This window comes from Anas platyrhynchos, chromosome 9 (genome assembly GCF_047663525.1).
Source record: "Anas platyrhynchos isolate ZD024472 breed Pekin duck chromosome 9, IASCAAS_PekinDuck_T2T, whole genome shotgun sequence".
Taxonomy (NCBI): Eukaryota; Metazoa; Chordata; class Aves; order Anseriformes; family Anatidae; genus Anas; species Anas platyrhynchos.
The window spans coordinates 2463448-2480081 of NC_092595.1; the positions used below are offsets into that span (position 1 = coordinate 2463448).

Sequence of the window (16634 nt, forward strand, 5' to 3'; positions counted from 1 at the left end):
TCAAAACAGCGCAGTTTAAACCAAACTTTTATTACAACTCCCTCTCCATCTGCCAAGAAGAGGAAGCTTCCTACCACAGCATGCGAGAGAAAGGATTGATCATTTTTATCTGTCAGAAAAATCACAACCTCTCATCCAGACACTGAACACACTGACTACAAGCTGCAAATTGAAGTTCTTCCATTTCCACGTATTTGGCCCATGGGTCACTGGAATTGCGATTATCTACATTTCCCCAGCAACACTGCTGGCAGGTGTAGCTACAAGCACCATCTGTATAATAAAACATTGTTATTGTAGTGATAATTCAGGTTAGCTATGCAGCTGCATTCTCATTTTTAAGGAAAAAAAAAACAAAACATGTCATGCCTTTCCTTATACTGAACTAAATTACTGTCATGAGATAAACTGTACCTTTGCTTTTCAGCAACTGAATGGATTTTTCTCAATTGCTTTTCTACGTAGTAGAAAACAAAACAAAACAAAACGACAGTTCCTGGGAGAGAAAGCAGGAGAGCTTAGTTACACAAACGCACAGTAAAAGATGGCAATTCTAAGGAATGCCTGAGCTGCTAACAATGCCTACATCAAAACTGTCCTTCCAAATTTCCATTTTCCCCTTTACAAATGGATGATTACAAGATTGTGAAACAATCAAAAAAAAGCACGAAGAACTGATGACTAAACATACCTCCACCTTTTACAACCAAAAATACCTTTGCCTTCTCTGGCACACTGCTCCTGCAATAAACTAAAACCAGAACAATCGGCATGTCATGTCCTAGTACCCTGCTTGTGCTCTCTTTGGGTTCACAGTAGAGATAAACTTAACAGTTATGTAAATAATGATAGAACAAAGAAGTCCATATAGTCTTTTAATAGTTGTTAACGTGTGTTACTAATTAAAAACTGCTTTTAATCCACCGATACAGGCATGGAATACAGTACAATAAAATATTCATTACCATTTAACAGAAGACATTTTTTTTCTGATTATGGGCTGCATCTTCAAAAAATTTAAAAGGAACTGCTTTTGTGTACACAACATGTATATTTGGAGCCTCCTTATCAAAGGATCCAAAGATACATTCTTGAACTTTCCCCAAATATTATATGGAATAATCTAGCATCGTCATAAAAGGCTTCAACCCATTGTGCCAAAAAGATTAAGACATGACAAAATCCTTTTCAGGTGAAGAAAAGGAAGCAATTTATAAAGGATAAAAGTCTAGCAAACTAGAATAAAAGCTCTCCCTCTGGATATTCTTCCTTGATAAGTGTCTTCCACTTAAGACAAGGGCTATTTCCAGTGGATAAACCTGCAGTTAGCCAACTGGTCTTTATCCTGCAGAAGCTGCAGGAGAAAGTGCTCAAGAGGTGCAAAGAACTTGTGGAGCTGATGCTGCAATGCTTGCACAGGAACTTAATTGCAATTGCTGATCCTCAAGAGAATTTATATATAAAGTGTTCGTTCAGCAACATGATTTAGGGGTACGCTGATAGAGATCACGTTACTTTTCACACCCACGTGATCACAGTTCATAATGTTTGCTTATGTACGGGGTACTTTCTCCTCTCCAAGGGAGTATTAATTGCATTGATTAATGCATCGTTCTTATTCTGTCATCATATTCGCTCCCTCCCCACCAGTGGCATCCTGGGAGATATGGAGATCCTCCAGCATTTCAGCCAGGCTGATCCGTGGAGCACCATCGTCATCCGTGTCGCTCTCCACTGGAATGTCTGCATCTACAAGAGCAATTAAAAAGACAACAACACAAGAACAGCTAAGCAATAAAAAACACCACCAACCACAAAAAAAATGCAAATAAACCAAAAGCAACTAAACAACCTCAATGAAGTAAAAACAAACAAACAAGCAAACAACTCCCTCCTAAAACCCAGCAACTCCAAAGGCTAATGCTTGCCTTCTTGGAAGATGCCAAGTTATTTATCAAATCTTTCATCCTGCACAGGTTTTGAGTGTGGAAGAAAACAGGCTTTTACCTCCATATGACGGGCAAGAAAACACTGTATGCATCACGCAGTGCATAGGAAATACCACACGCTATCACCACATTACTGCATTTCTCTAAGAATGAGCAGTTCAAAGATCCAAACGCAAAACTTCAACAAAAATATCTTAATTCAAATGGTAATGATGAAGTTACATGCAATTAAACAGTTAAAAAAGCCTTACTTCTGTAAATGTTGACATTTTTCCTTATGGTTTCATCTTCTTCAAGATCTTCAAGGAAGTCTTGGTATTGTCTGTAAAAGATGCTTCATATATTTACTAAACTTTTCCTTTGTGTTTACACAAGTTTATAAAACAATCGAAGAAACAAAGCCTCAAGAAATGACTGCAGCCTGCAGTTCTTTAGACATGCCTTCTGATTGCATTCCAACATTTCCAACTCGTTATTTCTGCTTTTTCTCCAAATTTTTAATTCTTATCAGCACCTATTCATTTCCAAAGAATATTTAAATTGCCTGTCCTCATTTAACTCTAATTACCTCATTTTTTCTACTCGGTTGGACATTATTTAATAACTCCTGTTGCTCTTTCAGCTTTGCCATGGAACAAAACAGCCACAAACATGTTTTCATAGCCAAACAGACAGCAGCCATAACGCTTCACAATGCTTCATAAAGCAGACACAATGCTTCTAATCGTTTGTCTCATGGTTTAAGTTTTTCTTGAAATAACATAGTTTTTTAATATTTTGCAACAGTAAACCTGAAAGACTTGCAGGGTTATCTTTAAGATTCAAGATTTAGTTTGTGCCTTGCCCCCTACCATCGGCCTCAGTATCCATCTTCCCTGAAAAATTAGACATCATGACAGAACACTTTAAAAGCATGAGTAAAGTGCATATGCTTGAAGCACTTCCTGCTCTAGGAAAAGGGGAAAAATGCAGAGATCCTCCTCAAAGAACACCGAGATAAACCTATCCTGTGAGCCATCATCGTGCTCACCTAGAACCAGCAGCATTTGCTTGTGCCCCCTAGCAGTCAGTACGGCATTACATCACAGGGGGTTATCTTCAGCAGGAAGTGGTAACTGTTACTTCTAGACTTGGCACAGTATCCTAAGTAGAAAGGACTGAAAAGCTTCATGGCAGACAACAAACCTTTCATCATCTGTATCCATGCCTTCTTTGTCCCTTTCCAGCTCTTTCAGTTTCCAGTTTCTGCGATGCTGGCGTTTGGCACGGTCATAGCTCTTCTTTATTAACACCTACAGAAAAAACCAGCAAATATTTACACACGCGCGCCTTAAACGGAACTGATGGCACACTTTAAAAAAACAAAACACCACCCGAGTCTACATTTGAGCAACCATAAAATCAGCTGAACAAATGTTAGGCTCGTTCTTACCAACAAACACAAGGCAGCATAAGAGATCTGTGCTTTTGCCCTGAACACCTTACAACGGCCAGTCTGGCACTCTAAAACTTTGTATAGAATTTGTACAGTATTTTTCAATTTGGAAACCTTTGTGTCCTAAGAGGCACAGATTGGAGATGTAATACAGTTTTCACCACAAGTGCAGGGTAATTTGAACAGCAACAAGTAAGGTAAGTTAAAGTACGTTATTTAAACACCACTTAAAAAAGCAAGTACTCAAAATCAGACTCTATTCTAATTTCACCGTTAATAATTTTGATGTTAACATCTCCTTCCTTCAACACCAGGGAACGTGTGTGTTCATTACAAAACTATTATATGTGCCTTAATACCCCTAAGTAACAGAGAACTTTATACAGAGAAAGAAGATGTTCTTACCACATCGGGAATACTGTGTGGGTTCATCTTATTCACAAACTCATCATTCAAGTTACAGTTGGCCAAGTCGAATCTAAAATTAGAACAGGTAGTTAGTTCATCCTTTAATGTGAATGTACAAGATTGTACTCAAGGTATTATATGCTAGTATTAACAAGCTAATTTAAGGCTTGTGTTAAAGAGCATAGCGCCTAAGTTATACAAGTTACAGCTCCGAAGAAAGATAAATGTTGCCAAATTAGAGAGCAAGGAAAAAATCCACATCAATATGCACCTGACAAAACTGAGTAACTCTTACAAGCTGCTGTTCCCGAATTCAGTAGCACACTGCACTCAGCAGCCTCCTGAACCGGCGTAACAATATCCCTGAGGTTCTGCTGGCTTCAGTCATGTTTAAGCATCTCTGTCCAAGCCTAATCTTACAAACATTTCACATTTGTCACTTCTGTACACAATACTCACTATCAAGCAAAAAAGGCCATACGCCTTCCCTTCCTTGGGCCTTGCCCAGCATTTTGAATATCCCTCTCATCTGTGTCTGAACAGTTCTTCTGATCTGCACTTTAGAAGTCAACACTTAACTCTCGTACTACTGTTCCTGGCGTTATTTCTGCTGGAAAAGTTTTATTGTATTAGAACCATCTCTTCATGGCCAAGATGAAAGATTCTACCCCTTTTGCTGATTTCACCTAGAAAGCTGACAGCTTTCTTGATAATATATAAGCAAGAATCCAGGCCAGCAGTATGAACTGAAACAACCATTCCTGCTTCCTAGCAACCAAATAAGAGTTAGGTCATCAGGTGCCAGTATTTTTTCCTGTGTTTGCTCTTGAGAGATTCAAAACTTCCCTTCCACAACAGCAGATAAAAGTCTTTCATACTTCCTATGTAAATCCATCACCAGAATTCCTACTGCAAGGCTCAAATGCTAACTCCTATGGCACAGCTCACTCAAATAAAACCAAGAAACAGAACAGACCCCAAGACAAGGTCTCCAGGATTTAGAATGTGTCCCAAGTGAGTAGAGCAGAAATACTGATGATCTGTATCCAACTCCGAGGTTTTCTGTACCCAGGCTTCAGCCAGCGTGTGCTTAAGGAATGAAAAATAAAACTCTTGTAATAAATGCAGCTTAGCTTTCAGTACCGTTGAAATATTTGTAGTGCTACATTGCTGGTTTAAATTACAATTGTAATTAAGCTTGTACTTCTACAACAGGCATGCAACAAATTGCTCCCTACTCTTAATTTCTCATCTTTACAAAGCTAAGGAAATGGGCATGGCAATCACTTTTCACAAGAACTCAATGATTCAATGATTTTTTTTTAAAAACACACTTCTTAACTTTCTATTACATATAGCTTTTGCCTGAGGAAAAAAAACAAAACAAAACACAAACATTTGGCACCAGTCCATGGATTCTGATTAAAAAGCAATGCTTCTACACTTCAACAACCAAAGAAATCAGTAATTGAAGAGCTGAAAAGCTGACGTAATAATTTCAATGATGATAATGGAACGTAGAGTTTAAACTTATTGATACAAAATTCTAAAAGTGGGACTCAAGGAACATCTTCACAATTTCCAAAATAAAACACTGTCCACATCTGCCTGAGAGGAACTTTTGCAAGTGGCAAGACAGAAGGACATACATCTGGCTTTTTAACATAGAAGGATTCAAAACTGATGTTCAGTGAAGGAGGGAACGGAGAGGAGAGGAAGGCCTAACACATGAAATTAAACATAGAGGAATGAACTCTTACTTTGTTTGATCTTGCCCCTGCACCTGCACCTTTCTTCCTTTCTTGAACTCTATTGATATCCATAACAATAAATTCCTCTAGCTGTTTCGGGTGGAACAAGCTATTGAAAGGGTAGCGCCAGTAGGTATTTCCATCAATTTCAGCAACTGGAAAACAAACCAAAAACCAGAATGGCAATCACAAGGGAGAGAGAGCTCGCATTGGAGAAATTAAAAGAAAGCATTCACCAAAATGTAGGCAACTTGTGGGTAGTTAGGGTCTGGTGGCCGGAAGATGTCGTGCTGTACGGAAAGGTGGAGCCCCTCCCTTGATGGACAGTAGCGTGTGGCCTGTGATGTAAGCAAGCGGAAGTGACGCTATGGGCCTCGGGTATATAAGCCCATGTGACTCGACAATAAACGCCATTTGCCATCCACCACATTGGTGTCTGTGAGCCGATGGACCGAGCGGCCTGGGGTTGGCCGCCGTGCCGTTCCTGAACCAGGTCGCCGCTGCCCCCTGAAGGCAACAAGTGGTGCCGAAACCCGGGAAAACTCCTGGATTCGGGTGAACGGCGGCCGGAGCGGCGGGACCAGCCCGGCGGGGAGGAAGCTCCCGGACCAACAAGGAAGATGGAAACCCTTGTGAAGGTCGTATCAAAGTTGTGGAAGCTGTGGGGTGGCTCGGCTGAGGAAGCCAGGGGTGCCGGTGGGGAACCAGAGCCTGAGGAAATCTGGGAGAGACCACGGCCATGTGCGCCCCAGTACGGTGCTGAACTAGAAGACGAAGAGTTGGGTGAAGAAGCCTCCGGCGGGAACGGGGATGAAGCGTTAGGTTTTACTAACAAGTGGAAATGCGAAAAAGAGAACGGTTGCGGGGACGACCGGGGAGGAGGTAGAAGCGTGAGAGAGGGGCAGAGAGCCGATCGGAATGGCCATCCGAAAACACGCTCCTGTGGCGCAAACGCCTCGCTGAGAAGGCGGCGGGGCGAGCCACGAGGCAGGGAGCGGCCCGCCCGCAGGGGTGGGGGGCGGGGCCGGAACTCGATGGGAGGGTACTGGAACTCGGAGGTGAGCAGTCAGTCAAGCTCTGACTCCGGGTCAGATACCGATTCACATTCGGAGGAGGAAATGGGGACAGATAGCAGAAATATCCCCATCCGAAATAAAGCTGCACCGCGAGGCAGAGAAATTCCTCTCACAGATTGGAGGAAAATTAAGATTGCGTGCACCATCTTGGCTCTATCGGCCATGCTAGCGTTCCCGGTCTGGGTGACAGACGGGGGGCAGAGGGTTCACTCACCAACAAACCCTAAGGATGTACAAGCGATTGTTAAAGCTATTGTGGATAAAGGGCTTCATTCTGCAATGGTCTCCACCCTCATAGATGGTGTTGTCAGGGGAGACAACATGCTCCCGTTTGGTATAAAACAAACTTGTAGACTGATCTTTGACGGGGGTGGGATGATCATTTTTAAACGAGAATGGGGGGACAATTTTAAGAGACAACTGGCCCAAGTAACTGGGACGGATCACACACTGCATGGCTCTAGCCTGCAGCGGCGAATGGGTACGGACCCAACAGTGATCACCCCCCAGGCGCAAGTCCAGGGCCTGAGGGCCCACGACGGTATGGCAACTCGTGCGGCCAGAGAAGCTCCAAACAGCCAACGCCCCAACTTCAGAACAAAACTAATGAAAACTGAGTTTCTGTTCACAGGAACGGATCATCGGGCACCCCTGTAATCTGTATACCCCGGCGATATGAGAAGACAATAAGTCAGCAAGCGTCCTGTTTAAGCCTGAGAGTTCCACACTGGCAGAATCCAGACACCAGCGAAGCGGCCTCCGTGGGTGGGGGGCTGCAATGCGTTTGTGTGATCTTATCTTTGGACCTTGTATACTAAATATGCTTGTGTTGTTTGTTAAAAGTTGGTTAGAGAAAGTTAACATTATGTTGGTAGAACACCAACAACTACTTTAAGAGTGTATTTACTCAGGGTTACCAGTTACCTCTTAGTTTTCTCCAGGTTATTGTGCCTTTTGTTTTTTAGTTAAGTTATGATGTCTACATCTTAAGATTGTTATATTTTAGCTAATTTGGTTGTGCATAGGGAGGGGGGAGATGTGGGTAGTTAGGGTCTGGTGGCCGGAAGATGTCGTGCTGTACGGAAAGGTGGAGCCCCTCCCTTGATGGACAGTAGCGTGTGGCCTGTGATGTAAGCAAGCGGAAGTGACGCTATGGGCCTCGGGTATATAAGCCCATGTGACTCGACAATAAACGCCATTTGCCATCCACCACATTGGTGTCTGTGAGCTGATGGACCGAGCGGCCTGGGGTTGGCCGCCGTGCCGTTCCTGAACCAGGTCGCCGCTGCCCCCTGAAGGCAACAGCAACTGCAATGCATTCTATTCAATTTTTTTTTTTTTAATGGTAACAAACTATTTGGGACAAGACACAGATTGCAAACTCTCGCTATGACAGCAGTTGATGATCTGTGACAGCCAAATCACGTATCACCTGCCTGAAACACAGATGACTTTTCTTCACAAAAATAATTTCTCTAGTAAGGTCCATAGCCTTATTAGAGGTATTTTTCTTTATACAGTATACATACACACGCTACTATAGCGTGTATACACACTCATGCACCCCTACTACATAAAGCATCCAAATACACATGCACACAGTGTAGTCTGTATAACTAGCTGGGCAGTCCAGCTCAGCAGCAAAACCTAATCAAAGCATCTGCTTCTGTGGCACCCAGACAGCTAGAATTGAAATTGGTGGGAAAAAAGAAAAAAAAGAGGTCTTCTAATTTTAGAAGCACACCTCTCACAAATCTAAGTGCTTAGAGGGCACTTAAAGCACGCATGAACCTAGTACTGACCCTCCACATTTTGCCTAGAATACTTTGGAAATGAGGCTTAGAGAAGAGCTATGTATCAGTTTGCTGTTAAATTTCCAATTCTGCGAGTGCACAGATGCGTTTACAACATGAAGGTGTAAAAACACAAGATTTCATGAAACCAAAAATAGATCATGCCAACAACAGAAAAAAATCACATGCTGCATAGCACAGAAAAAAAATGAGAACTTACTCTGCAGAGTGCTCGGATCAATGAGGTGGACAGTACTTGTTACTCTAATGCACACGCAGATCTGGCTCATATTACCGAGACTCTGCGCCAGTTTTGGTGACAGACATACGACATTGTCCTGCACACAAACAGAAAATGGTTAAAAAATAAGGAAATGTGAGTGTAAACTAAGTCTTTAGAGAAATCTGAAACGGATTTTTAAGCTTTAGATTTTCAATTTTCCACCCAACATCCCCCAACAACTTCAAGGTACCTGCTACCTGCACTTGATGCTTGGTGTGTGTAGACCCTCCCCGTTCCCCTACACACACAATAAATCTTGCCTTCCTTAGCAAAGCCAAACTACCCACTTCATACAATACCCTCTGGAGATGAAACAGAAAGAAGCTACCTTGCATATTGGAACAATTTCCACAGAGAAAGTGCTTTTGTAATTGTAGACATTACTATGAACATCATGTGAGGTCAAACGTTGGGATGACTTAGATCTACAAAACACAAAAACAGAGCTTTCATGCGGCAAGAAAGACACTACTTGAGACAGAAAATAATCACCACAACGTACAGCAACAAAAGCATATGCTATCAACAACCAATACACTAAGACATTGGAAAGATGCACGAAGGTTAGCTTCACAATGGCTAAATGGAAGACACAGGACTTCTGTAGAAAGGGTTTTGTCTGTTTTAGCCAGAATACAAGTTCATTACACTTCCATAATTCTTTAAAAATAAAGGAAACAGACACTTCTCAGAAGCTTCTGGGTACTCAATGCAATAAATGTAAGTGATGTACCTAGATGGAACTGTACACTGAAGGAAGTCTACCATCTTCTGGGCCTGTTGCTTTGAAGAATAATAAAAATCCAGGCCATCTGAAAGGAAAAGAAAACCTTGATGAGCACACCTACTTCACGTATTACATTTACCCTGAAGATTAACAAGCCACCCCACTTACCATGGATTTCTTTGATGCGAAGTGTATTTTGATGAAGCTTGTGTTTTAAAATCAGCTGCTCCAAATAGAAGAAAGTCTTTTTGTGCAGAGTCTAAAACAAGGACAAGATAAATCTATCAAAGTTGTTTCAGAACCACATAGTGCAAATGCAGTATCTCTGGAGAATAAACATTTATGTGAAAAGAACATCTAGAAAAGGAAGAGTCCAAAGGCTACCCTAAATAATCAAAATTACTTCAGAGATGTGCTCTATTTATAACAAATTCTTTAAAGCTTCTGTTTCTTATTTTTGTATAACTGATTGCTAAAGATAACATTTTCTTTAAAGATTTAAATATTTATAAACAATCTGTCCCATTGTTTCTAACACTGCCTTAAAATACAGAAGGATATTTAAAAATTCACATAGGATCTGCCTGCAAGCCATCACATAAAAATGAATATGTTAATAATACTAGAAAACAGAAAAGGCTTTTTTAAACTAAGACCAATAGGGAAAAAAAACACCAATCACTAAATTTATTACTGTGGCAGTGGGCAAGTGTAAGCACATCTTTTCCTGAGAAAATCATCCAACAATTTCTCTGTGTTACTGTTTTGCCATCAACAAATGAAAATCAGTTTGCCTCTACCTTTTGCCTCACTTGAACTACAGCTTTCCAGAAATCCTTAGCTTCAATTCTATGACAGTCTTCACACATTTGAGGCTGAACCGTATATTCCACCACAAATACTTGTTGAAGAACTGCTCCATTTATCACCTGCAAAACACAAGTGTACATTTTCTCTTGTCGGTCCTGTCAAGAGACTAGAATACTAGTTTACCACAGCATTCTGAAGCAACTTTCATATTATACTAGAACTGCATGACCAACAGCTTATACTTATGTAAGAAATGTCAGCAATGTTTTCCCAACTGTACAGGGACAGCAGGTATCTTCTTCAAATTGTGATGAACAGCACTTTAATGACAAATTTTAGGCATGACAAAGTCAACATTTTTTCAACAGAAGGCATTAAACACATTAGATTTTACCAGAGAACAGATAAACTAAAAAGCAGTACCAACGATAAAAAACATACTGCTTGCCATTCAAGCTTTAAAAAAGCTACATGCAGATTGCTCTACTTTTGTTACCTCTTTCTGAACAGTCACTTTCAGCTTCAGTCTCTTAGAATGTGGTTCAGTCCAAATAAAGCCTGCATCAATCAGCCGGACCTGCCAGCGGGAATGAACAAAGACTCAGTGTTAAAAACAAGCAGCTCTAGCTACCAAAATACACAGGCTTATGGTATAATTTTTTGTTCCTTAGTTAACTAAGAGAATGAATAACCTTATTATAAAAAGCATACGCTGGCATACCAAACCCAATTAATAATGCTAAATAAATAATTAATGATGTAAAATTAAGGTGCACTAAAATACATTAGTTTCTTTCAGTTAATTATGTTTAATTCAGTTAATGCTCATCTCTCATCTATATGACAGCAACAGTGCAGGACACTGCATGCTGTTAGGCCACAGAACTGTACTGCAGTGGCCTCCTCAGTTTGCTTCAAAGTTCTTTCTTACAGCCTGTCCTTACATTCCAGAATTCTAGTACCGAGTTCTGAGATCAGATTGTCATTACTTGTGCTCACTATAAAGCAGTTAATAAACTCTACACAAATACTAATGACTGCTGTGGGAGAATTGACACTTGTATGAGTCAGCTAGACTTCACTTCACGTAGTGCTAATAGACATGCTGTGAAATACACAATTGGCTGCCCACCTTGTTAAGTGATGCTTTGATTTTTTTAAGACACAGGGCAAGGAGCTCTCTTGATTCTAAGGCACACTGAATCCAAGTTCCTGGAGGCTGAAGATATCTATAATAAAGAAAACATACTACAATATATAATGTGACTTCAAACAATTATATCATTCAAAAGATGCGCAATTATCTATCAAACTTTCAATTGCAATATCGGCTATGCAACTACAGCTTTTGCCTCCACGAAAGAATAAGATTTATGCATTCTAAAAGCATACAAACTTTTACTGCCATCATTATTAATTTGTATACTTTCTGCTTTTAGAGCCCATAAGCTCATATGATTACTCTTAAATCACATATTGAAGACTTCCATGAAGATGATTTAACTAATCTAGAAAAGAAAGCTAACCCTGCAGCTGCAATACCATCTCCAAAACGGTGCAAGTGACCAGCAGATCCCCTCCATGCTGTACCAGACTTGATGAAAACACACCACAGCGGGTGACAGCACCAGGAGCAGGGAGACCACCACTCCCTACTGGTTTGCTTTGCCCCTGAGGGGTGCTGCCTCCGGAGGTCGGGGTGCAAGTGCCCACCTTTCGCACTGCTTGCAGAAGCTGAGGGTGAGCTGCTTGGGGATGCCCTCGGTGATGTCCACGCGTGCTCGCAGGCAGCCCACGCACATGTTGGCCGGGTTGGGCGGGATGGGCACTCCGCAATGGCAGCACAGGCTTCGACATAAGGAGGAAATAAGTCAGTCACACACTGAACCCCAACGCAAACACAAGGTACATGCAGGTATTTGTTTTGTTTACCCCTCAAATATAAAACGTTGGCCCAGGAGCCCGCCCATGTCCCCCCCGCTTACATGTTGCCCTGGCTGTGGGCCGCCGGCCCCACCATGTACTCCATGGCGCCGCCTCAGCGCCCAGCACACGCGGCCCGGAGCCGGCTCGGAGCGGAGGAGGCGGGGACGGCTTCCGGGCGATGGAGGAAGGGGAGGAGAGCGACGAGAGGGCGGCCGGCGGGGCCGTCACCACGAGATGGCGGCAGCGCCCTCCTGCCCGCCCCGGAGCCCCCACCACAAGATGGCGGCAGCGCTCCCCTGCCCTGGAGCCACTGGACCCCCGCCACAAGATGGCGGCAGCGCCCTCCTGCCCCGGGCTGCTCCCCTCATAGAAGTCGGGGCACTGGGCCTGGGCCCCTAACGCGTTGTGCTTTGTAAATAAATAAAGAAGTCGGAGAAATAGCAAGTGCTGTGTTTTTGAGAGGGAAGCTTAAGAGGAAGATTGCATTTACACTGTTTACACTATATTTTATGGTCCAAGAAAATTAAAGATTTTGGTGTTTCCCATTGATTATTGTTTTTTTTCTTGGCTCAAGTTTGGAAATTGGATGAGGTGTGAGCAAGGGCAGCAGCAGTCGCTGCCAGGGCCAGAAGGCCGTGAAGGGCGGAAGGCACCGAATCCCCTTCATGGGCTTGGGGTTCATTCAAGCATCCCATGTCTTGGTTTAGTACTAGTGCAGGCACATAAAATGCTGCTATAGGTTTTGTTCTGAAAAAAACCCACACCACCACCAACTTGAGTTATCAAAACAGTAAACGTTGGAATACAGAGAAGGGAGATACATTGGCATAGCTTCATTGGAAAGACATTAGCTGAGAGTGAGGAGCCTTCTCTGATGGGGATTTCTACACATCTCCATTGCTCCCTCGTGTGGGATGCAGGGGAGCTTCTCTGGAGGCCTTTCTACTTCACTCAGCTCAGAAAGATGAAAATAGAGAGCTGCTACTCTCTGGTTTTCAGATAAATGCATTTTATACTTGCTGGCATATGTATGCCACTTGCAAATAACAGTTTAATTAAGTGATTTTTTTTTTCGAGCAGACAAATTGTTTTTGTCTAGTCAGAACGGAAAATTCCACCTTCAGGAGTGGCACAAAAATAACATTGTGGTTTCTCCTGGCTAAACTATTGAATCAACATTTCGTTTCCTACTTTTTGTCTTTTGCTGTTTTGTGTCAGTGGTACATTTTAATCATTTCTAAAGGAAAAAGTTAATAAATAAATAAATCTGAAATATATTGTGCAGCAACTCTTCATTTTGCCTTTATTTTTGGGTAGTAGTACATCAGCTTGCCTTTGGCATACATTTAAGCTTCCTTTTTCTGTATCTTTTCTGCCTTCAACACTGGCAACTGTTGTTGTAAATGCTAGACATTCTGACATTTCTATTTTACTCTTCAAAATTCAAAGTAAAAAACTTCTGGATGCTACCAGTTAGATTTTGGAAAGCAAATCAAACTCCCTGAAATACATGATCAAAGCATGGAATTTGGTGTGCCCTTCTTCCTTACCGCTGCCTGTGGCATGAATCTGTGCTGCCTGGTGCTTGTATGGTTAATGTTCCCAGTAGTAGTGTATGCTTCCCTTGGTCATTAGATTTATGTGCCTTTTTTTTTCTTTTTTTTTTTTTTTCTTTTTTCAGAGAATATGAATTAAAATATTTCTGACTCTTCCTGAAGGTGGGGTAATAGATGTTTTCTGATGGTGCGGATACTTGTAAGTGAAGAATCAGACAACTATTTCAGCTAGGGATTCAGGGTTGCCCAGAGAGTTTTGCAGTCTTCATTCTGGGAGAGTTTCAGGCCTAAACTGGATAAAACCCTGAGAAATCCACTCTGGTTTCATATTTGCCCCTACTTTGAGTGGGAGATTGGACTAGCAATTTATATAATACACTATATATATGAAGTAGAATTTAAACCTTAAGTCCCAAATATCCGAGCCTGGCATGTTCAACAACACCAAGTTTCTCTTCTCTGTCCCACCCATCACCTCCTGTTAAGAACTGTTTCTTCGCCTTCAAAAAGAGGCTTTGTACTTCGCCACGGGTGGAAAATCAGAACAATGAGCACCTTTCTTCCTGGATCCACTCCTGATACAATTTACTGGCTAAACTAAAAAACAAACAAACAAAACCAACCAACCAACCAAACATCACCATCAAAAAACCTTACAGTGGGATTGCTGTCAACTATGTTGTAATTTTTTAATTAAATTACTTCATACTTTGGGATAGGAGGAGGAGTTTGTACAGACTGTTTGGGTTAGATTCCATTCATGGTTTGCAATAAACAACTATTCCTGTTGGATAGGAGTTCCTTACTGAATTATCAAGATGTTAATGCATGTTTGCAGGTTGGCATTTATTTTTTGTATATTTTCACTCACAATGGAGAAAAGTAGAGCAGAATTGCATGAACACATTGTGTGAAGTCTATTTAATACAGCAATATCCTCATGGAAAGGAAGAGTTGCTTTGGTTGTTTTAAAGTTGCTTTGGGGACTAAAAATCACAGGCTGTCAAGCTGTCTGACTTTTTTTTTTTTTTTCTCCCTACTTTGGCACATTTTCCTTTGATGGGCTTGTTGTGTTCTACAGACTGTTACTTTTGCTTTTCTGAAGCTAAGTTTCTTTGCAGGCCTCTCTGGAGACTCACTACAAACCAGTTTATAAAAAAAAAAAAAAAAAAGTGTTTCACTGAAGTTTTATTTCTATGCCCTTCAGAACCCCTGCTGTACAGGGGGTGTTGTGTAGTTTTTCCTTTCAACCCCTGATGGATCTCTTGATCTATGATTTCTTTGATTTATGAAATAACACATCTGTAGTAAATTACAGGCTTTCACTTGGCGAGTCTCATGTTGCGAGAGGGGTAGGACAAAGCCTGTCCTTTATGGGAACTGCATCTTCTGTGAAGTCACCAGGAGGAGAATTTGGTCCAAACAATGCTCCAACTATTTCCATTGCAGATTTATTTTCAGCTGTGGTTTTCTCCACTTTATTTCAGTCCTGATATAATAAACTCTGCCTAAGCCTAATGCACAGCCACCACCTACTGTCAGTTGAAATCAGAACTGTGTTCTTTGTAGTCACTAAGGTATTGCCTCTGTAATCTCATGCTGCTCTATGGCTACCACACATTCAAGTAAAATTCATATGTTTTAAACTGTCAAAGTGTTGTTGTAGTCTTCTGCAAGATTTTACATCTTTATATGCAATAAACAAGATAAAAAGCAGACTTTAAAATTCCCTGAGAACTTTGACTATGTAGGGCTGGGGTTTAGATCTTATTATATGAGCAGAAAGCTGCCTAAATCAGTGGCAATGCAATGTAGACTGAAAGATTTCACCATCTCTTTGTAATGAGGATTCAGTATTCAAAGAAATGCCAGCATTACTGTAGCTGGGGAGATGAATGATGTTTCATTTAAATCAGTGCATTTTTAGGAATGGGTCTATGTAGGCTGCCAATAGCCGGAGGTCTGACATCTCAGGAAAATCCTTTGTAGTACAAATCCTTCAAAAGAAGGGCAGATTTGCGTAGGTGTGAGTGTTAATTCTGTAGTCTCTCGTGTGCTGATGACCAGCAGAGGTCATCAGTTTCTGAGCATGTGATCACCAGCCATCTGTGGTAATGTCTGTGGCAAAAATAATGGATGTGGATTTGTTCTTTCAGCCTTGTCAAGCCACACCAGCTTGGTGATAGTGGTTGGCTTTTCAGTCAAGATCAGTCATTTAAATTAATTTGCTATGGTTAGGAAGACTGCAGTGTATTATTATCATTGTGTGTTGGTTACTGTCTTACTGAAATCCAGACTCTCAGGAGCAGGGCAGGAAATCTGCTTTAAAACCACGCACCCATCTCCTCGCTGCCATACCTCCTGTAATGAGACTGTGTGTAGGACAAAATCGAAGATTCTGGGTTGGGAGAACACACTGCACGAGTACAGGTCCGATACTTCACGGTTCTGTACATGTGTTGGGCAGTCACGCTCACAGCAGTTCATAAAACTTGAGCAGGGAAACAGAACAATTGCACTCAGGGGTGTTCAGCTGTGACCTGGATGTGCTGCAGCGTGTGTGCTCTTGGCTTCTTTCTCGTTCTTTCTCAGTGAAACATAGCCATGCGCTGCTTAATGACATATATAAGCCAGAACTAAGAAACTGGAAGTAACTGCTTATCTTCCTAGAGAAAAAAAAAAAAAGAAAAAGAAAAAGAAAAAACACCACAAGAATTATATTTCTAATGTGGGCCGAGGCTTGGAGTGGCTTTTTCTTTCCCTGCGAATGTCTCTGGAGCTGTTGTCTGAAGTGCAAGATGGTAACTCATCAGGACATTTCAGTTTTCACAGCTCCATTTAATTTCCCTTTTCACCCAGGAGCTGCAGGAGTTATAAGACTCTGTACAGGCCCTGCCGTGAATTTAAAGAAGGCTTTGTA

At 41.6% G+C, this 16634-nt stretch overlaps 1 protein-coding gene across 1 annotated transcript; it reads right to left on the reverse strand.

The window, feature by feature from the left end:
- Nucleotides 1-862: 862 nt before the first annotated feature.
- Nucleotides 863-12375, reverse strand: NMD3 (NMD3 ribosome export adaptor). Its single transcript, XM_027464661.3, has 15 exons — nt 12218-12375; nt 11946-12080; nt 11365-11461; nt 10729-10809; nt 10223-10351; nt 9591-9681; nt 9429-9507; nt 9024-9120; nt 8633-8750; nt 5553-5698; nt 4769-4881; nt 3790-3862; nt 3135-3241; nt 2201-2271; nt 863-1749 (listed from the first exon to the last, which is right to left on the reverse strand). The coding sequence occupies exons 1-15, from the start codon at nt 12259-12261 to the stop codon at nt 1616-1618; spliced, it is 1515 nt and encodes a 504-aa protein (XP_027320462.1). The 5' UTR covers nt 12262-12375; the 3' UTR covers nt 863-1615.
- Nucleotides 12376-16634: the final 4259 nt, after the last annotated feature.